The 22577-nt window shown below is 38.3% G+C and overlaps 1 protein-coding gene across 2 annotated transcripts in view; it reads left to right on the top strand.

The window, feature by feature from the left end:
* The first annotated feature begins 5088 nt into the window (after window positions 1-5088).
* The window catches only part of uba1 (ubiquitin-like modifier activating enzyme 1), a 29188-nt gene continuing 11699 nt past the window's right edge, over window positions 5089-22577 (top strand). The window contains exons 1-12 of one of the 2 annotated variants that reach the window (XM_063015142.1): window positions 5089-5261; window positions 15681-15797; window positions 17110-17168; window positions 17290-17458; window positions 18539-18673; window positions 18787-18893; window positions 19828-19918; window positions 20025-20157; window positions 20317-20414; window positions 20501-20647; window positions 21629-21805; window positions 22328-22435. In XM_063015142.1, coding sequence (XP_062871212.1) covers window positions 15681-15797; window positions 17110-17168; window positions 17290-17458; window positions 18539-18673; window positions 18787-18893; window positions 19828-19918; window positions 20025-20157; window positions 20317-20414; window positions 20501-20647; window positions 21629-21805; window positions 22328-22435 — 1341 coding nt within the window. In that variant the 5' untranslated portion in view covers window positions 5089-5261. Of the gene's footprint in view, window positions 5262-13257; window positions 13549-15680; window positions 15798-17109; window positions 17169-17289; window positions 17459-18538; window positions 18674-18786; window positions 18894-19827; window positions 19919-20024; window positions 20158-20316; window positions 20415-20500; window positions 20648-21628; window positions 21806-22327; window positions 22436-22577 lie in introns of those variants that run through there. The other variant, XM_063015141.1, reaches the window with a different exon arrangement.

Raw genomic sequence — 22577 nt, 5'->3', positions numbered from 1 at the left:
AGAAACAAGTCATGAATGTCTAAGTAGCAGCAAAGTTGAACGCTGTACAAAGATTTTTAAAACCTAAATTACAGAGTAGCTTTGTTTTTCTTTGCATTTATTTGAGTCATGACCAGCTGCATATGTGCATCTAGCTGAAAAGGGACAATTATGTGTCTGAGGCTTTTGGGACTGTTATGAACACAAAATTATAGTGTAACCTTCATATATGTGCATGTTTTACCATAACTTGTATTCACCACATAACAATAGACTTTTATCTGAGGCCACTGTCTAATATAGCTGTGAATCTGATAGCAAATGGTCATGGGTGCAAGAACAAAGAAACCCATTGGAATTTCTTTTTGGACTTCCACATTTATGACACATAACACATGGTCTGATTTAAATCCAGGCCATAATAATAGACAGCATTTTAACTCATTTAACTTATTCTGATTATGACATTGTGATATTGATCTTTTTCACCTCCTTCAGCATTGCAAGTTGTGTTTTTGGTAGGATCTATGCAGGACACACTTCATGTTCTTATATTTAAAGAATCTGTCCGGTGTTGGATGAATTCTGATCTAGCTTTATGAATCTCAATGAAGAAATTCTTCCAAGATCTCTAAATCTTTCTTCAGAGGAGCAGACTCAGACTTGATATATCCTTTTAGTGAATCTTTACAGCCAATATCCTATCTACTTTCATTAGAATGCCTTTATTTGACATATACAGTATACATATACAAGTGTACAGTACAACAAAATTCCTTTTTCGCATATCCCAGCTTGTTTGGAAGCTGGGGTCACAGCACAGGGTCAGCCATTGTACGGTGCTCCTAGAGCAGAGAGGGTTAAGGGCCTTGCTCAAGGGCCCGACAGTAGCAGCAACAACAGTGGCAGCATGGCAGAGCTTGGATTTGAACTCTCAACCTTTTGATTGATAGTCCAAAGCTCTACCCACTAGGCTACCATTGTCCCAATTAATCAGAATCCTGACTTTTGGAGAAGTTTAAAGCCTGGTGAATTTTGTCCCTCCTGCCATATGGACTGTAAATAATTCATTTTTAAGTTCATACCTACAACTGTATTGAAGGAAGAGTATTTATGAGACTAAGTGACGGGAGGTAGCTTCCATGGTGGCTCCCTCTTTAAAGGTGGCTCCTTTTTAAAATGTACTAATATGGAGGAGGTGGGTGCGAGGATTCAGAAAGGAGGAGAGAAAGGAATTATGGCTAAATATACAGGCTGTCAATAAATAAAGGGTTCACAACTTTATGTATGTTTACCTTATACATATAACACCTGTATAGACTTGTAAAGTGTTGTATATAGTTAAACCTGTATAAAAATACATGGACATACAGCAGTGTGAAAAGGTTATTACCCCTTTATGATTGTACTTGTTATTGCATATATGTCACACATGTTTTTTAGATCATCAGACTACTCAAAGAATGTCGTAGAGTCGGATGTGTGCCACAAAACATTCCTCATACCAAAATACAACCACCACTGGCCTGAACTGTTAGCACAGGCTGCTCATGCCAAAATCTGACCCGTCTGCATGTCGCAGCAGAAATCAATAAGGCAGTTGTAGCCTAGTGGTTAAGGTACCGGACTAGTAATCGAAGGTTGGGCCCTGGAGCAAGGCCTTTAACCTTCAATTGCTTGAACAATATATACTGTCACAGTACTGTAAGTCGCTTTGGATAAAAGCGTCTGCTAAATGCTTTAACAGTCCAGTTTCAGTGAGCCTGTGCCCACTGTAGCCAGTGGCTACCACTTCTTTGTGTTTGGGATTAGGATGAAATGAGGTTTTCCATATAAAGTGGCAATATACAGGGTTCTGTATAAAGTGGAAAAAAGTGTATATCAGTCTGGAAAGAGCTACAAAGCAGTGTCTAGGACTCTAGGTCTCCACTGAACCACAGTAAAAGCAAATCATTTCAAAAGATAAAAATTTGGAAAAGTGGTAAATCTACCCAGGAGTGGTCAGCCCGCCAAAATTTCTCCAAGGGTGCAGTTATAACTCTATTCATTTCTGCTAACCAGTTCTTGTTGTTAGAGAACAATCATCAATGTTCAGTAACACTGTTCCTTAAATAAATAAAATTCTGTTTTCTAAAATTGGTTGTTTTATTGCTTAAGTTATTTCAAGTATAACACAGTTTTGTTGAATGATCTAAAATTAATGAGTGTGCCATAACAAATGAGATTTCAAAAAATGTCAGTTCCTTTTTTTTACACCTCTGTATATTCTTGTATATATTTTCATTACCGGTTACTCTAATATAATCATCAGTTTTGCTAATAGTGTACCAGTGTGATGACACTAAACGTGCAATTTAGGCTAACATTTACACACAACATTTGTTAAAAATAGCAGATTAGGTGCACATCATAATGGAAAAAATATTTTGATTATTTTTAAACATATGTGTTGAGGTAGCTATTTATTTCTTTATTTATTGTTGTATAGTTTATCCTGCACTAATCATTTCGACAAGCGTTTCTACTCTATTAAGTAATTAGTAGAGATCCTGGGAGGCAAAGCTTACTTTTACCTTGTTGTTGAATTGTGATTTTTCTTTTTGTCTTATTACAAGATTCTTTTTTATGAAATGTATTATATTTATAATATAATCAACCAAACTGCCATGCATCTAAATGTTCTTCTAAACACCCCGCTTTTATGTGCTGCTTATTTCATATATTTTGTTGTAGTTGTGTGAATATTCTTCTATGCTAATTTTGCACTATATCTGCATATATATTTCAATAAATACATTATATAACACCACCATTATTGTCTGTTCTTTTTACTGTTAGCTTACTCTTGGGAGGTAGTAGTGTAGTGTACTCCTAACATTGCTAATTATCTAAATCCCCCCACTATTTAATTGTTATCTAATTAAAACACATAGTATGGCTCAAAATGCCATCATTTGCTAAGTGATGAACCTGATAGTAGAATGAAATAGACTATCACGGCTACAGTGGCTGTCAACAATTGACAGTATTCATACAGGATCTGTTAAAAAATCACAGTGCAAATCAATTTAATATACAATTAAGTTAGTAACCAGGGGGAAGGTTTTTACAGTTACTGAAAATGTATGCATTAATCCTGCATTTTAACATGCAGTCATTGAATTCTTACTAGTGATGAGAACTATGCCAAGCCAGTTTAGCTCCAAAGCAGAGTTTTTATATTAAGAATTCAATTTAAACCATTTTTATTTCTTACTAGTAAACATACACTTAGTTTTCATTAAGACATTGAGACATTTTGTAAAATGCATTAAAACAGTATTCATTGTGCGGGAAACACACCAGTCCATCATTTACATTTACATTTTCAGCATTTAGCAGACGCTTTTATCCAAAACGACTTACACAGTGAGCAATTGAGGGTTAAGGGTCTTGCTCAGGGACCCAACAGTGGCAACTTTTTTTTGTGGTGGCGGGGCTTGAACCGGCAACCTTCTGTTTACTAGTTCAGTACCTTAACCACTGAGCTATCACTGGCCCATCACAGCACAGACACGCAAACATACACATTAACACACACACACACACTTAGGGCAATTTTGGTAACTCCAGTTACCCTGACTGCACCTCTTTAGACTTAAGAGAGGAAAACTGAGCACCTGGAGGAAACCCATGCAGACACAGGAAGATTGGATGGATGGATGGATGGATGGATGGATGGATGGATGGATGGATGGATGTAACATAATACAACTAATAAGAACATGCCCACCCGGTTGGGGAATTGAACCCAGGACCTTCTTGCTGTGAGGCAGCAGGGCTAAACACTGAGCCACTGCTCTGCCCTATTTATATCAATGACATCCACATTTTTAATGGTAAAAATACAATTTATTTATTAGGATTTTACCGTCATGTTTTACACACTTTGCTTACATTCATGACAGGACAGGTAATTACTGTTTACACAAGATTCAACAGTTCAAGTTTTACACAGTCATGGACAATTTGGTATCTCCAATTTACCTCACTTGCATGTCTTTGGACTGTGGGAGAGAACCGGAGCTCTCGGAGGAAACCCACACGGACACAGGGAAAACACGCAAACTCCACACAGAAAGGACCCAGACCGCCTCACCTGGGAATCAAACCCAGGACCTTCTTGCTGTGAGGTGACAGTGCTACCCATTGAGCCACCCAGAAATATAATTCTTAACAATAATATTTGTATTATAACTGTATAAATGTAATTCTCACTAGTAAAAAAACCTTCAATTGTACAATTTCAGATTATCTCATGTTTAAACCCAAATTTTAAATATTTAAAATGAATTATTAAATGTTTAAACTTAAATTCTCATGTTTTAATTTAACTGAATTGTCAACACTAGACTGTCGGCAGTGTAGCCTAGTGGTTAAGGTACTGGTCCAGTTTTCAGAAGATTGCCGGTTCAAGCCTCACCACTACCAGGTTGCCACTGTTGGTGGGCCCTTGAGCAAGGCCCTTAACCCTCAATTGCTTAGACTGTATACTGTCACAACTATAAGTCGCTTTGGATAAAAGCGTCTGCTAAATGCCGAAAATGTAAAACTTAAATGCTTAAAAACAGTTGTTCAGATAATTATGTACATTTCTTAATTTTAAAAGCTAAAACCTTTAAACATAAATAATTGTACTTTTACTATAAAGGATGACATTATTAAATGTTTTTATTGATTAAAAGCTAGAACCGCTTGCCACAGTTTGCCTACAATTAGCACAATAGGTTTCATAAACCTGAGGCGCGAGGTGCATCAGTACTGCATTTCCCGCCATGCACAGCGAATACAACCCCGAGGGTAAGTTCACTTTAAGAGTCGTGGGGGTGTGCACAAAGTAAATAGCGACATTTCAGGGATTCTAATGCGCTGAACAAAAAAAAGTAACCGATTTTATAAATGAAATAATACAATTAAAATAAAACACAAATTCAGCGTGTAGTTTCACTTTATTATTACTAAAAAAATGAGTTTGTGTTAATACGGACACCCCTTGAGGAGTGGACTGTGCTGAAGTCAAACAGTGCACATGTTGCTGCTCCGCTATAGTAGTGAACTGAAGAGAGGACAGTAGTTGAAGTGAGTGTTAACGGTACAAAGCCGGTCAGCTTCAGCCCATCCTCTCAACACGTTCAAACAAGCGCAACTTCCACTTATCAGCCCGTCCACTCCTGTTGCCGGAGAGCTCACTCGTTATTCGGTGTATTCAGTACGGTGGAGAGGCCCGGGTAATATCGGATGTGGTGAGTTGTGCATACTTTTGTGTCTGGTGAAATGCTAGCTAGCTGTACGCGCTTTTTGGAATTGGTTGTTGCTACTTGTTAGCTTGCTAGCGACAGTCAAGCAGAAATAAAGCTTGGAAGCTCGAAAGCTTTAACTGTTGTTAGTAAATAACGCATTATGTGTGTGTGTGTGTGTGTGTGTGTGTTTGTGTGTTTACGTGAAGAGGTTCGTTTTTACACTAAACCCGGCATAGCCTCACCTCAGCTTTTATTGTTTTGGGAAATATGTGAAGTTTTACGGACTGACTACTTTAGCTAAGACGCTTCCTCCCCCCTCACGAGCATACCAGGTTTGGGTGCTTTATGTAGGGTCGGTTATAGCAAACCCAAGCTAGTTAGCGACTATGCTAATGCACTGCATGGTCTGCTGTTCATATTTCCATCACGCATCGTTTCACTGCTAACTGCGTGTATCACTCAATTACAGAACAGTTATTCAGAACCATGTCCCACATATTCGCCTTTGTATTATTCTCGCATTTAAGTATACATATCACAACACGACCTTCAACACATTGTAGTTTTATTCACATTTATCACATTAAAACAGCTTTCCCGACATGTCTCTCTCTTCAAAAAATGTTGCTCTTAGGTAACGAGCTAATGGTAATAGCTTTGGCTAAAACTCGCATCTAAACGCCATTCTTTGTAGCAGTAAACGCAGTTGAATAAAAATGAGTTCAAACTCAAGTGCTTCACTTAGAAAGGGGGTTATACTGGGTATCTTCTCACAGTATGTAAAGTACACAAAGATCCAGAAGCACTAGTCACTTGTGTATATCAAAAATGCTTGCTATTTAGCAAGAGAGTCTGCCTTGTTTTCGTTGTGAGCATCTATAACGTGACTGATAAAAGGAATTTAAACAAGCCAGCCTAAGTGTTTTCAGTGTATTTTCTTTGGATGATAAATCTTCCATTATTCCCCCTATCAGCAATTCAGCAATTTGCTACAATGTGTTTCCTAGAAAATAAAATGAACAATAATTCAATTTAAAAAGATCCATTAACCTGCACCTTTTAAATCCAGCGATGAGCGAATGAACTACCTTAAAACTCAACGTCAGTTGGTTCTGGGAGTGGAGTTTCAAGGTATCGTTGATGCGTTCCACGGTTCTTTGGACTTGCGTGTATTTTAATGTAAAATGTATAATGGGGTTGTTTTTGATACTTATACACTGAAAATAGTGTAAAACAAGAAAGAAGTAAAAACAAAAATACAATTGAGACAGTTAAAAATAAATAACAGTTGCACAAAGCTTAACGTGACATTGTACTAAAACAATGAGCAAGGAATTTCATTAGTGGAGAGAGTCATAATTTTAATACATTAAGTGACTAAGTTTTTTTTTAGATAGATAGATAGAGCTTTATTAATCTCGAGGGAAATTGTTTACCGATAAGTGTTTCAGACTCTCTTAAAATAGTCTAAAACAGCTGATTCTTACAATTTCTCAGAACCCCGAGCTGTAACACAAGTTTAAAAGTGCAACAGCGAGGAAAATCCAGCTGAACACATACATGTGGAGCTTTCGGAGTGAATCCACACAAATGCAGATTCGTCTCATGTGCACACCTTGACGTATTACCGCACCGCTCAAGCCAAGTGCTGAACAAAGTGACTTCATTGTTAATTTGAAATTAAATAAATACATTTAAAAAACAAACTGAACACGTTGAGTTTAAGGGTACAAATTTCTCGACGAGCGTTGAGTTTCAAACATTTTGAGTTTAGGGGATGTTGAGTTACAAGGTAACGCTGTATTCCAATTGTATTTTATGCTTCAGACGTATAAGGCTGTTTTTATTTGTTTGTTTTTCTTTCGACTGCTCATTTATGTTCAGTGGTCGCCATGGTGGGTCATTCAGGTCAGCATGCCTGATTTGACAGTTTTTACATTGCTTGGCTATCGAATGCAACCCTCCTTATTTTTATCTGTGCTTTGAACCAGCGCTGAGATAACGACAACAAGTGCACCTTTTAATGGTTAGGCAGTTTGGACCTTCCCATTAAGACATAGCCAGCGGTGTCTGTTTAGATGCCTGACCAGCCAATAGCACAGCTGAGATTCAAACCCTGGATCTTGGCCGTGTATAGTGTATTTTTCCACTGATTTGAGCACCTGTGCCAGTATAATATGACCTTTTATAGTCATTTGTTTAGTATCTAGAACATAATATCAAAGGTCAAGTGTTTAGTAAAATTAATTAATGTGAAAAAATAAAGCCCTTAAAAGTAATGCTATTTAAAGCTGGCTCTGACAGTTGTGAATAGGCCTTATGAATGTGACATCACACAGTGACGTATAGATCCGCTTTATACTTCTGCTTGTAAATTCTGCTTGACTCTTGAAATGACTAAAATTAGAAATATGTACTTTCAGTCAGGGATGTAAACCTAATGCAGCCAGATCAGTTCAGCGTTCTGGTGATTATTTAATATCCAAAACAATAATAACGCTGTTTTTGTTAACTGAGAAGACACTGGTCATTTATATAAAGAGTAACAAGCGAAAGATGTTTGTAGATATTAGTTTAAAAAAAAAGCATTTCTCTGGGTTACAACTTTTTTAAAGTAGTGTATAAGCAGCACAAAAGAGACAGGAATAGGAAAAGGTATGTTATGAAGTGTACTACTGGCAAAATGCCTTTATATGGTATACTAAATGGCCAGAAGTCTGTGGACACCCATTTTAATTAAGTTCAGTTGTTTTAGCCAAATCAAATACTAATGTGTATAATATATAATCAATTATATAAGATTAATATATTGAACTTAGTTTATGTATTATAATTAGTATAATTGTGGCAGCATACCCTATTTGGAAGTCCCCTATTTGTTCAGCATTGTTGTGCACAAAGCAAAGTCAATAATGACTTTTTATTTATTATATATTTATTTTTCTATTATAGCACCACTGCCCTGTCTTCTTATAAAAGAAAAAAGACATTTAGTCATGTCCAGTACCCTTATTGTTACTTTCTCTGTTGCTGCACCTGAGCAAAAAGAATCTCAGGCTATCATGCACCCCCACCCTTCATTTGCCATCTGCTTCTTTTCCCCTGGCATAGGTAGACTCACAGAGAGTCGTATCTTATAGCGCCATGAAGTGTGTGAATCCTCCATCTCTCGTGCAGATGCCTCCACAAAGCTGCAGTTGCAGCAACAATAAGGAACCCATTCAACTCCCTCCCTCAGGCACAGTCAGTTGTGCCTGTTGGATGTCCAGCTTAGATTTGCGCTTAAGATCTTAGCAGTGGTGAGTTAGCACATAAGAGCGCTGCACTGCCCATGTGCCATGTAAAGACTTGGTTTGACTAGTCTGTTAGTTGTCTGTGTATTGTAGCCTATTACAGATTATATTATTTAGCTCAAGCGTTCTTAGTTTCAGTCCTAGGAAGCCACTTAACGGGCATGGTTGTCTCTTTCCAAAAGGTTTGATTTGCAAATATGGTATTTCAGCAGTAGGAAAATATTTTAAGCTCTGTGGGTCCACAAGCCTAGTGTTAAAAAAACTGTTCTACAGAATTTATTCTTTAAAATATTCTGAATTTTTGCAGAAAGTTGAATATCTTAGCAAAACCGAGGAGTTTATATCAATGTTAAGGTATCATCATCACTACAGATCTGCAGTAAGATATGCTTGTTAAAGCAAATTTCAAACCCATTTGCATGTATCCAGAATTGCCTTGACTGACTGCCTGCCTCACTGCAGCTAAAGCAGCCTTTACGATAGGGTTTTAGGAATTTGTGTCCATTCAGTCTGGCACCAGTGTTTGATAAGAAGAATTAGTGTTCCAATTCATTTAAAAAAAGGGTTGAATGAGATTGAGGCAAGGCTGTAATTAATATTCAGGTAAGCTCAAAATGCCCTCCAATATATCGATGTCAACATTATTAGTAAACATTCCACTTAGGTTTGTGTAACGTTAGGATCAGTCAGTGTTTCCATTAACCCCCCTTTCTTCTGTAGATTTGGTCACCCCCAGTGTTTAGTTCATGGCTACGACCTTGTATTAAGATATGGGCTCTGAAGGCCAGTGAAGTTTATTCATACCAAACTAATTAAACTACGATTGAACTGTTTTCAGATACTTGAAAGTGTAGCGTTTATACAGCAAGGACGTAGCCATGAATTGAACGTCAGAGAGGGACGTTCTTAATCATTCCTGCCGTATTAACAACTGATTTAAACACTGACAGATCCTAAGCTAGTAGACAGCTTTCCATTTGCCCACCTCAGTGGATCAAGAACCTGTCAAACATACTCTATGCATGCCAAAAGATGAACACCACAAGAACGAAATTCTACTATACAAACCATTACACGGAAATCTCCCAAGAAACTTAACACCTTATAATATATGAAAAATCTGTTAAACTCTACACCCTTACAGGCACGGAAACTACACCCTCATCCCTGTCCAAGAGTAAAGAAACAAACTAACCCCCACTTTGATTTTTTTAGGATCTAAATATCAGCCATGATAATAGCCATAGCAGCAGACATGGCATTAAGAATCAAACAAAAACAAAGCTAGTGAGTGGAATGTTTATTTATAAGTTTTACCTCACTGTACTGGGGGTGGCTCTGTGGCTAGCACTGCCACCTCACAGCGATAAGGTCCTGATTCGATTCCCAGGTGGAGTGGTCTGTGTCCGAGTTTGCGTGTTCTCCCCATGTCTCCCCAAAGACATGCAAGTGAGGTTAATTGGAGATACGAAATTATTCATGACTGTGTTTGACATTAACGACTTGAACTGAGAAATCTTGTGTAACAAGTAACTGCCTGTTCTGTCATGAATGTAACCAAAGTGTGTAAAACATAATCCTAATGAATAAATTGTAATTACGGCATTGTTATACAGTATTATTGATGTAATGCACTTGTTAATTCAAATGCTAAACAGGTGTCTACGTACTTTTGGCACTGTGGTGTAGCACAGACGTTTTAGTACTTTCCTCAGCCGGGCAGCACTGTCACCCTGGATTCGATCCCCAGGTGGGGCGGCCTGGGTCCTTTCTGCGTGGTTTGCATGTTCTCCCGGTGTCTGTGTGGGTTTACTCCGTGTGCTCCGGTTTCCTCCCACAGTCCAAAGACGTGCAAGTGGGGTGAATTGGAAATACAAAATTGTCCATGACATGATTGTGTTTGACATTAACACAGACTTGAACTGTTGAATCTTGTGTAACCAGTAAGTACCTGTTCTGTCATGAATGTAACCAAAGTGTGTAAAACATGACATTAAAATCCTAATAAATAAATTGTAATTATGCCGTTGTTATACAGTATTACGGCACGGTGGCTCAGTGGGTAGCACCGTCACCTCACAGCAAGAAGGTTCTATCTGTGTGGAGTTTGCATGTTCTCCCTGTGTCTGCGTGGATTTTCTCCTGGAGCTCTGTTTTTTCCCCCCACAGTCCAAAGACATTCAAGTGAGGTAAACTGGAGATACAAAATTGTCCATGACTTGAACTGAAGATTCTTGTGTAACCAGTAATTACTGTTCTGTCACGAATGAAACCAAAGTGTGTAAAACATTACGTTAAAATCCTAATAAAAAAAATACCGTTTTTTGTTTTGTTTTTGTTTTTTAGCATATCTGGACGGCACGGTGGTTTTGTGGGTAGCACTGTCACCTCTCAGCAATAAGGTCCTGGGTTCGAATCCAAGGTGGAGCGGCCTGTGTCTGCGTTCAAAGACATGCAAGTGAGGTTTATTGGAGATACAAAATTGTCCATGACTGTTTGACATTAAAAACTTGTGTGTAAACATGACTTTAAAATCCTGATAAATAAATAAATACTGGGGGCTTTTTGAGCATATCTAAATGTTGCTGGGGGACATATCACCTCAATACATGTTGGGGCGGCATGGTGGCTAAGTGGGTAGCACTGTCGCCTCACAGCAAGAAGGTCCTGGGTTCGGTTTCCTCCCACAGTCCAAAGACATGCAAGTGAGGTGAATTGGAGATACAAAATTGTCCATGACTGTTCGATATAACCTTGTAAACTGATGAACCTTGTGTAAGAAAACTACCTGTCCTGTCATGAGTGTAACCAAGATGTAGAACATGATGCTAAAATCCTAATAAACTAAAACTTCCTCCGGGAGCTCCGGTTTCCTCCCACAGTCCAAAGATGTGCAAGTGGGGTGAATTGGAGATACGAAATTGTCCATGACATGATTGTGTTTGACATGAACACAGACTTGAACTACAGATTCTTGTGTTACCAGTAATTACCTGTTCTGTCATGAATGTAACCAAAGTGTGTAAAACATGATATAAACATCCTAATAAATAAACTCTGGGGGTTTTTGAGCATATCTGGGTGGCAAGGTGGGTAGCACTGTCGCCTCACAGCCAGAAGGTCCTGGGTTCGATTCCAAGGTGGAGCAGTCCAGGTCAGAGTTTGCATGTTCTCCTCGTGTCTTTGTGGGTTTCCTCCCACAGTCCAAAGACACGCAAGTGCAAAATTGTCCATGACTGTTCGATATAACCTTGTGAACTGATGAACCTTGTGTAATGAGTAACTACCGTTCCTGTCATGAATGTAACCGAAGTGTAAACATGATGGTAAAATCCTAATAAATTAATAAATACCGGTGCTTTTTGAGCATATCTGGGTGGCAAGGTGGGGTAGCACTGTCTGCATCTAAAGACATGCAAGTGAGGTTTATTTGGAGATACAAAGTTGTCCATGACTGTGTTTGACATTAAAAACTTGTGTGTAAACATGATGTTAAAATCCTAATAAATTATTAAATACTGGGATATGAGCATATGAGTCATTCTATAATTTGGGGTACATTCCATGTCCAATGATAATAATTATATTTATTCTAACTATTTTCTTTAAAAATGTCATATTTTACCTATGAATGGAAAACATGTTGTAATATCACAAAAACATTATGTGCATCCTATGCTTAATTTAGCTTGAAATATGTCATGATGATCCTAAATGAACAGTTTTTGCTGTGTCCGTTTTTTAAGTTGTGGGGGCCTTGGTTTCAAAATAATGAATAAAATCGTTAAGGGCAACAACATCTATTTTTGTATTTATTTCAAAAGTTTAAATACTAAAGAAAAATAATTGATATAAATTGAGTTTCTCTTTTAAATAATTTAAATATCTTTATTTATTAATGTCCGCAAAAGTTCTGTCAACTATGTTACTAACAGAACTCCACTCAGCAACTCAAACATGGTTTGTTCTAAAACTATGTGACCAGCATTACATGATATCATTCATCTCTGTGGAGGGTATATTGAACAAACTGATGAATGTCCTCTTATTTTTTAAAATATTTTATCTATAATAGAACATTGTCAATGAGTATATTAATTGACCGTCAACTATGTTACATACATTGTTATGGTTACAATTTTTTTATAATTTAATTCAAATTGTTCAAGAAATGACATGTGGTCAGCCAGGCAAGGTCTACCACTGAAGTTATGGGTCAAAATAGGGAAATTGTCAACTATGTTACCTGTCAACTAAGTTACCTAGTAGTCTACATCTACTGTCCCTTTAAAATTAAAATAACTTAAGGAATATATAAGGAATATATTAACTTTTAAGATTGTTCTATTGAGAAAGAGAACATTGTTTTTGTACTTTTTTGGTGATGTGAAATGTACCCCAAATTACAGTATTACAGAATGACCCATATCCTAATGTTGGGGGGACATGTCACCTCAGTACACACTGTCATTACGGCGTAGTTATACTGTATTGTTGACGTCATGCGCTTGTTAGTGATGGGCGTGGCTACAAACGCTTTAATTCAAACCCTTCAAATGTGTCCATATATTTTTGGCAGCGTGCTGTATGTATGTATGTAGCACAGACGTTTCGGTACTGTACTCTCCTCAGGCGTGTTCGCGCAGTTGGTCAGTAAGCGGCGCTGGTTCTGCAGCTTTTCCGAGAATCCGCCTTTTCCTGTGGAGACTCAGCAGGTCCGCCCCTGCACTGCAGCTGCCATTTTGGTTTTGTTCCGTGTCGGGAAGCGAAAGCTGAAAGGCGATTAGTCGGACAGCGGTAGCAGCACAGTGACTCGGCAGGAACAGCGACGGTTTCATTCACGCACCGTGTCTGAGAGGACTGGTGTTTAGCTCTCGCTCTTTGTTGCTTTTTCTGGTCTGTTTTCCGCCATTCTTTCTTCGTGCCTGCAGTTCTAACCGTCGACGTTTCGCACGAGGAGCGGCTTTAGAGACGGAGTGGACCGAGAAGGGTTATTGGTGAGGCACAAACCTTTCAGCTCCCACTTCTAACCGAGTGTGTTCGCTTCCTTTTCGCTTAGCTTTATTCATTCGCTGTGCTGCCTGTGTTCTAATGTCTACCGTGACTTTGCGGCTGTGTGTGTAGGCCACCTGGACTCGCTGCTTATCCGGTTTCCTAAAACTCATAAACTCTAATTCGGTTTCGCTTTTCTCGCTCGACTGATTAATCGTTAGCACATCGCTGGCTAGCAGGCTGTCAGTAATGAGCCACCTAGGCCTCAGATCAGTGTCAGAAAGCGCTTGTATTACACGCTAGTGTGTGTAGCCTGTTAGCTCACTAGGCTCGATCGACTGTACTTAAGGGGGAAAAAAAACCTCATCATTGTTTGTACGATTTAAATCAAAACTCGTTAGCATGACTTGCGATTTAGTAAACCAGCAAACTTGACTTCTGATTGCTGGGATGGTTAATGGCAGGGCAGAGCAGATGACTGGGCATCTGCTGTCGACTGAATGAAAAGGCGAGTTGGCAGAATATCAGAGCAGGTGTAGCTTCATGTTATCAGATCATGATCTGTTCTGCTTCTGATTGACATCATTTCAGTCATTATTCTATTTTCTTTTTCTTTGTCGACCATGTTTTGAGCATAATCAGCTTTGTAATTCGTCAGATTTACTATCAAGAAGCTCACATAGGGATAACTACTGTAAAAAACTAATAGAATATTACACAAGTGTTAAAATATATATAATATTCAGCTAATTTAGGAAACATTCTCACACACACACACACATACCAGGCTTTATGTATGTTAATTTTGTGCACAATTTCAAAACCTGTCAACAAACATATAATGGTTTTTAATGAATCAGCATTTTTGTACTGAAATAATGGGCGAGCCGTGCCTGATAAACAAAAGCGAGTCTGTCCACAGGCTATTTTTAGCAGCCTGGGTACCTACAGTCTGTGGCACAGTGCCTATGCCCTGGCCTGATCGCTCAAGGACTTTCAGTTGGCTCCTTTAGTCCTGCAGCATGATACCCAGGATCACAGACACAGGTTCTCACGTCTTGATATTGACAATTTCAGGATATTATGTATTCCTGTTCATTTGCCGCAGTATTTAAAAGCCATCACGTGAACGTTTCTATTAATCCGTTCATACCAGGGCAGTTTTTACATCCGGTTACAGAATCCCCTGGGTTTCCTTCCATTCATCGTTTTCATTGTTAGAACATTCCTGTAGGCCTCCACGTTGTGAATGAGATGTAAATGTACTCATTTATTAGTGGAACTGTCCAGTGCTGAACCCAATCAGGTCCAGATTGTTCTGATTTATGTTTAAATCTGGGACAGCTGACCCACGTGGACAAGAAGTGTGCCAACCCCTGACCTGTTGTTAAAATGAGTTTCAGGCTGCATTTCAGCCCAGTATGCCATTGCACAAATGAGTTCCTTCAAATCAGCACAGATGTCGCAAGATTTTGTGAAGAAATGTTTTTAAATCAAGTCATTTGGATTCTTATTTTCAAGAATTGTGCCCCAGACTTCCAGCTGTAATTTGGATTAGATCTTTAGTTCAAAATTCACTTTGGTTCCCAATTTACCCTAAAACAATTGATACATTCCTGTGCAGTCGGAATATATGTATCTAATTCCCCATTATATAAATATTCCAAAAGTGCAACCTCACCATCACTACAGTCCTCTGGCAAGAGTTGTTACAGATCTGCATGTTTTTTGACTTTTTAGTATTTAATAAACTAACCAACTGCTTCCAATACTTAAATTATTAAAAGCGAACTCTTTTCTGCTGCACTTACAAATTTAAACATTTATGATTTAACTGGAATTTTATAGTTTTTATTGAGTTTTTATGAACACAAGAACAGTATTAACCCACCTCGCAGCCATAAATATAACAATGAAAATATAAAATAACCCAAATTATAAAGGCTAGATGAAATATGCAGACAGAAACATAATACCTATCTTGCCATAAAATGACAAACTTGTAAACAAAAATAAATAAGTGTATGCAGATAAAGAAACAATGTAGTTTTTTTTCATTGCCAAAATAGTGTTCTAGTAGTATTGTATTGTATTGTAGTAGTGGTTTTAATCTCATATTTTTCTTCTTGACTTTTAGATGTCCAGCTCGCCGCTGTCCAAGAAGCGTCGCTTGTCAGGATCAGAGACGAAGACGGGATCCCACTGCTCCTCCTCAAACTCTGTCAGAACTGAACTATCCCACACTCCTGCTAACGTAAGTTTTATGCTCTCGGGGCGGGCGACTTTATCATCACAGTTATGGTGTGTTTGATTTATCGTACCATTCGGTTTATTTGTTCGGTGCAAATTTCTTACCATTTTCACTTAATTGACCTGTTAAGGCAAAGTCATAATCAGAAGGTCCAACTGTGACAAACTGCTAATACATGCCAAGAAACATGTAAACTTGCTGTGCAAACTTGCTAAAAGAGTGGACTGCTCTTGCAGACCTTCTCCCACAAATCACGTTTATTTAAGTAATTTTTCTTATTTATTACCAGAACAATTTTCCAAAGATGTGAAAGAACACTATTTAAAGTAAATACATCAACACATTAGATATTAAGAAGTGAAAAGATGATCTGTTATTTTGTGTGTTTTAACTTCCCATATTTAGGTTCTATAACTGGTTTGCACAAATCCTTTTATTTTAGAGCCACTTTATAAGCCACTTTTGCGCTGACTGCCATGGTTTTCTATACAGTGAGGCGGTGCCAGAGTCCTTGCCGCTGTAGCACCACAAAGATTTTTTTTCTGCCCTTTGCAGCGTTCTGATTGAACTTTGATCTAGTTTGCCGCTGGACCTTTTTAAAGGAAGGACTGCCAGTGAGCCAAATTGTTTATATGAAATAGTCAAAAGCAAAGCACAGACATGGCAAAGAGAAATATTCTTACTTTCTTAAAACCATGAACTGTTAAATGAACACATAATAAAATACCTAGCTGGATTGTAATTTGCATGTTCTGTACACATCCACTTTTAGTATACATTCTCATAGTGTCATGGTTCTCATTTTAATAGATGTGGGGCTGGTTTAAATAAAAATGGTAATTACTCACATTTCTGGAAAATTCAAATGACTAGACTTGAAATTAAGTGTGGCTCTTGTAATAGGTCTGTACTTTATGAATGTGATGTTTGTAAAATGTGACAAAAAAGAAACACCACTGCACTTTTGATTTCTGGAGCTTACTTTCTGTTACGCACCACTGTAACTGTCAGAATTGTGTCATGAATATAATAGAGCAACTAGTAATCCGAAGTACAGTACAGATAGTTCAATGTAACGTCAAAAGTAATTTACATTGGTAAACTATGATTTTCTATTTGTCCTAATTCCCTTGTAAAGATATCTGTATTTATAAAGTTAAATTATATTTAATTATTTTTATTATCAACATTTAACTTGGAATTTGCATTACATTTCTATAAGATCCATGAAAACCGCTGTGTAGGCTTAAATTCTTTCATCTGCTTGCTATCTATTATTAATATAGTGCAATAATCATGGTGTTCTATTCATCAGGGCATGGCTAAAAATGGAAATGATGCTGAGATTGATGAAGGCCTGTACTCCAGACAGCTGTAAGTATTGGCGTAATGTTTAACCTTTGGCACAGCCACACCTCTTGGTATAAAGAAAAAATGTGTGGCATTATATCTATATAAATAGTCGTTTGAGGTGCAAGTATCTTGTGTTTGGCAGGTATGTGTTGGGCCATGATGCGATGAAGCGCATGCAGAACTCCAATGTGCTGGTCTCAGGACTTCGTGGCCTTGGTGTGGAGATTGCCAAGAATGTCATTCTGGCTGGAGTCAAGAGTGTCACTGTGCACGATGAGGGTGTGGCCGAATGGAGAGATCTTTCCTCACAGGTAGGAACAGTTAATGAAAAGGCAATAGGGTTTTAAATGGAGTAGTCTCCTGCCTAGGTTGAACAGAAAACCCAAACTGTCACTTGTCATCACCAGAAGAAAATTAAGTTGGGCATAAATTAGAAGCTGTTGATGCATGGATTCACACTGTTTACACCTAAACAAGCATTACCTTCGCATAGCTTTAGGGGCTACTGTACAATAAATAAGCCTTTCAGTGCTGCTTTAAAACTGGGTTTTTTTGGGGGCTGTGAACATTATCAATGACGTGTCAGCAGTTTCTACGAACGACAGACCTGTTTATTTAGTGATTGGAGATCATTGTATTCTATCTAACTGTGTACACACATTTTCCCTCAGCATAATGTAACTGGGTTTTCTTACAGACTTAGTTCATAATTATGGTGGTCCATCACCAGCAACAATTTAATATATCTAACAACTGTTGAAATCCCAAGACAAATATGTTCCTGTTGGGTGTATGTAAACTTGATTTTGATAAAAGCATTATATGTACAGGCTTACATATAATATCAATAATGGCAGCAAACTTGTCAGTTCTTAAATATTGCCTTATTGATAAATATAGACTTTTTTTTCTTGTTTGCATTTCATGACCAATTATAAATGGTTTACATATAAATGATCATAAATTATTAAAAGTCTAGTGTCTGGGTGTTCTGTAATACTAATTCCTTCTAATTCTTCCTTCTTAACATTTATCAATTATAGTGAAAAAAGAAAACGTCCGATAAACCAAAACTGCAAGGTCTGCCAGCAGTCCCATTAAATAAAGATTTTTTTTTATTAAACTCTAAAGGATTTTTATATTTTCAATTTGCACGTGTCACACTGCTTTTCCCACTGATTTTTAATTAATGCACAGTTCCTTTTTCTGTGAACTTGTTTTAAATATTGTTTTCTCACTGAGTCTTGCACATTCTTGCATTGAAATTGCTTTCCTAATACCAATAGAAATTCTATTTATCAATACATTAGAATCAGACATTTTAAGATTAGGATGAACAGGATAGACAAAGTCATGGTGAGAAATATTAAGCTCATGTCTTGTCTTTGTAGTTTTACCTTCGGGAGGAAGATCTGGGGAAGAACCGGGCTGAGGTCAGTCAGGCGCGGCTGGCTGAACTCAACAGCTATGTTCCTGTAACAGCTTACACCAGCGCACTCACCAACGACTACCTGACACAGTTTCAGGTACCTTATAACACTTTCCTAAAAGAAAGTTAAATGTGCAATGTACTGCAAGAAATAATGCTATAGACAGAGTAAAAGAACCCTTTTGAAATGTGAATGTCTTTCTGGTGCAGGTGGTGGTCCTGACTAACTCAACACTTGAGGATCAAACTCGCATCAGTGATTTTTGCCACAGCAAAAGCATCAAACTAGTCATTGCTGACACACGTGGACTGTTTGGGTAAGAAAACTCTTTCTTTTCTAGCCAACATTTACCCAGGACTACAAATCCTTCCATGGTTATCAAATCAATCACTAATATTAGCTCTGAAATTAGCTGAATTTATACTCCATGTGACCACCCTCGGGCTCCCAAACTTGTGCATGCGTCCAGACCAGTCCCGTCGACCTTATATGTTTGTGTAGGCGCTCGACCACAACATTGGCTCTGCTGAGGGCACACTGCAGTGAGGTGATGGCGCATTTGATCGCTGTGCCACGCCCAGCACCCCTATAAAGCACATTTCTGCAAAGTCAGTAGAAGACTATGGTAGTTGATTTTTGTACTGCAACAGCCTCAATGGTAAATGTATCATGAATTTGTGGTAAACAATCACGGTTTCTTGAAATATAAAATTTCCTTATTAATTATTTTATGTTGTGTATAATAATGATGTGGAATTATATTGAATAGTATTGTCTCTGGTAAGTGCACTCGAGCTGCATTTTAATTGTGATTTAATTATGAACTGTTATCTGGTTGGAATTAAGTTGTGAAGGACATCAAGAGTAAGGTCTGCAGTAGAAACGTAATCTAAGAAGTTAGAGAGAAATTGGCATTGTCTTTCATTGGGGTCATTCACTTCTAATGCATGTTGTAATTCAGCATCAAACTTTTGGACTTCAGTCTGTTACACTACTATGTACCAAGCTGCAAAGGCGCTACTGTCTATGACCCGATATGGGCTGTGCCCCAAATACCAAAGTATTTCGTTTTCATTTTGTCTTTTACTATTGTAGCTAACTTGCTAGACTTCCAACTTGTAAAAGTGCTACTCACACATGGTAAAACAGCTGCAGTTAACACTGAATATCAAATCATGTAGTGTTGTAGCTTTTCTGCATTTAATTATGTGTGCGCATGTGAAATTAATGTAGTGTTTGTTTACACACAGGCAACTTTTTTGTGATTTCGGAGATGATATGATGGTCTATGATACCAACGGAGAGCAGCCTCTAAGTGCCATGATATCCATGATCACCAAGGCAAGTACAGAAAGACAACAGCAATGGTGGTGTTCATGTGGGAATTTACTTGCTTTAACGTAGCCCACTATATAATAATACTGTTATAATGGCGGTGTGTGAACAGGACGGTGCCGGTGTGGTGACCTGCCTGGATGAGGCCAGACATGGCTTTGAGAGCGGAGACTCCGTCACATTCACAGAAGTGCAAGGCATGACTGAGCTTAACGGCTGCCAGCCCATTGAAATCAAAGCACTTGGTGAGCAGACACTATGCAGCATAGACGCTCTTTAATTTTCGAATGTGTTTAATAATTTAGAACAATGATCAGACTTCATTAAGTGTAGAGTTGAAATGTCTGGTTAAGCTGTAAGGTTTTGTCTCTTCTAACCTCTGAGGGAATGATGTCTCTGTGCAGGTCCCTACACTTTCAGTATCTGTGACACTATATCCTTCTCCGACTATGTAAGAGGGGGCATTGTGACACAGGTCAAGATGCCCAAGAAAGTTTCCTTTGTAAGTATATATAACTAAACATATTAAGTCTTATTGATTGTCCAAAATTGTATGTTTGTGTAATTATGATGTTACTGTTATTGCAGAAAAGCTTCAGCTCATCAATGTCAGAGCCAGAGTTTTTGCTGACTGATTTTGCCAAGTTTGATCGTCCTGGCCAGCTGCATCTGGGCTTCCAGGCTCTGCATGCCTTTGAGAAAAAACACAGTCGTGCTCCCAAGCCCTGGAACCAGGTCAGCCTTCAGTCTTTCTTTTTTAAGTGCATTTGTAGTGCATTTTTATTTCGTGCCCAGATGTGAATTTTTGGAATGCCTTTATTTGTCATATATGTGAGTGCAGTTTAATGTAATTATTTTTTCACATTTCCCAGCATGTTTAAAGCTGGGGTCAGAATGTAGGGGGCAGCCACTGTAAGGTGCATAGTGAAGCTGGGATTCAAAACCGCAATCTTCTAAATAATAGCTAGGATAGCGCTGTCCCACAGATGTCTTGTCTTAATGCTCAGATGGGGCGGCACTGTGGCTCAGAGGGTTGCACTGTTGCCTCACAGCAGGAAGGTCCAGGGTTCGATTCCCAGGTGGGGCGGTCCGGGTCTGAGTTTGCATGTTCTCCCCATGTCTGAGTGGGTTTCCTCCAGGAGCTCTGGTTTCCACCCACAGTCCAAAGACATGCAAGTGAGGTGAATTGAAGATTCAAACTTGTCCATGACTGTGTTTTAACATTAAAGACTTGAATTGATGAATCTTGTGTAACGAGTAACTACCAGTCCTGTCATGAATGTAACCGCAGTGGTCTCTAGTATAGCACTGTCCCGCAAATGTCTTTTTTAAGGAGCATATATCTAATGGTATGTTTAGGGAAATGTGTTTTAATGCTCAGATGTATTTTACCAACTGGTATAAAATTAGTTCTGCCATGTATTAGAATGTAAGCTGTCACTGTCCACATTTAAGCAAGCTGTGCTCCAGAATTCAAGCTTTTTCCTACTCTCAAAAAGTTGAGTATCACATGGATGTTTTATGGTCCTTTTAGACCATGATGATCAAAAGGAAATAAGGGTCAGGTATTTAAACAACTATAAGTACCATTAAGCATTTTCAGAAACACTTAATAATGGCTTAGTATTCTGAATCTTGAGTGTTCCTACTTAGTCAGAAGTGCTGAGGTTTAGCTGACTCGGCAGGTGTGTTCTCTGTTCTCTTGTTCTGCTGCAGTCGGATGCAGATGAGCTCGTTGCCTTGGCTGCTGAGGTGAATGCAGCACAATCAGGCTCTGCCAAGCAGGAGGAGCTGGACCAAGCACTTCTCAAAAAGCTCTCCTGTGTTGCTGCTGGAGACCTGGCCCCAGTCAATGCGTTCATTGGTGGGCTTGCTGCCCAGGAGGTTATGAAGGTAATAAAGCTTCCTATTCTGCTTTTTACTCTACTCATATGCCATTGCAGATCTAAATAGGATGATGGAGATAGATTTCACATTTGAGAATAAACCGCCCTTCACTATCAGTGAACTATCAGCACTATCAGTATTAGTTGGCAAGACCAATTCAAAATGACTTTACTTGGACAGTGTAATGCGTAGTTTTGAAAAGTAGTATAATTGAACTAGAAATCATTTGGAATTTGGTTTGTTTTAGTGTGACCAAGACAGTACATCAGCAGGTTCCTATTTAGCCGTGTTATATGGAAAAAACTTGACAGAATTAGGACTCATTTATCATCCGTGTGCAGAGGATTTATAACAGCTTAAACATTTTCATCAAAAACATTTGTTCTTTGACCACATCAATTTAAATATCTTTGTTTTTAAATAGAAAACATGAGCCATGTAGTGTTGTGTGGCTGTAATTATACAGATATTCCTGTATTTGGTTAAATTGCACATCTTTACCCTGTACCCATTATCTTTGTGTTTTAGGCATGCACAGGCAAATTTATGCCCATTATGCAGTGGCTGTACTTTGATGCACTGGAGTGTTTATCTGAAGCCGAGGGAGCAGTTCTAACAGAAGAGGAATGTGCACCAGTAAGTTTGACCAGTATGTTTTTTTGTATGTATGATTGTACATTCCCCCCCCCCCCCCCCCAATTCCAACTGACAAAAGATTCAATATTTTACAGTGTTACAAAAATAATGCATTCATACTGCATTTGAATAGGTGCACTAT

Source organism: Trichomycterus rosablanca, chromosome 19, assembly GCF_030014385.1.
Source record: "Trichomycterus rosablanca isolate fTriRos1 chromosome 19, fTriRos1.hap1, whole genome shotgun sequence".
Classification (NCBI taxonomy): Eukaryota; Metazoa; Chordata; class Actinopteri; order Siluriformes; family Trichomycteridae; genus Trichomycterus; species Trichomycterus rosablanca.
Note: the sequence above shows the minus strand (reverse complement) of the source record. Positions and strands in the feature narration are given on the sequence as shown.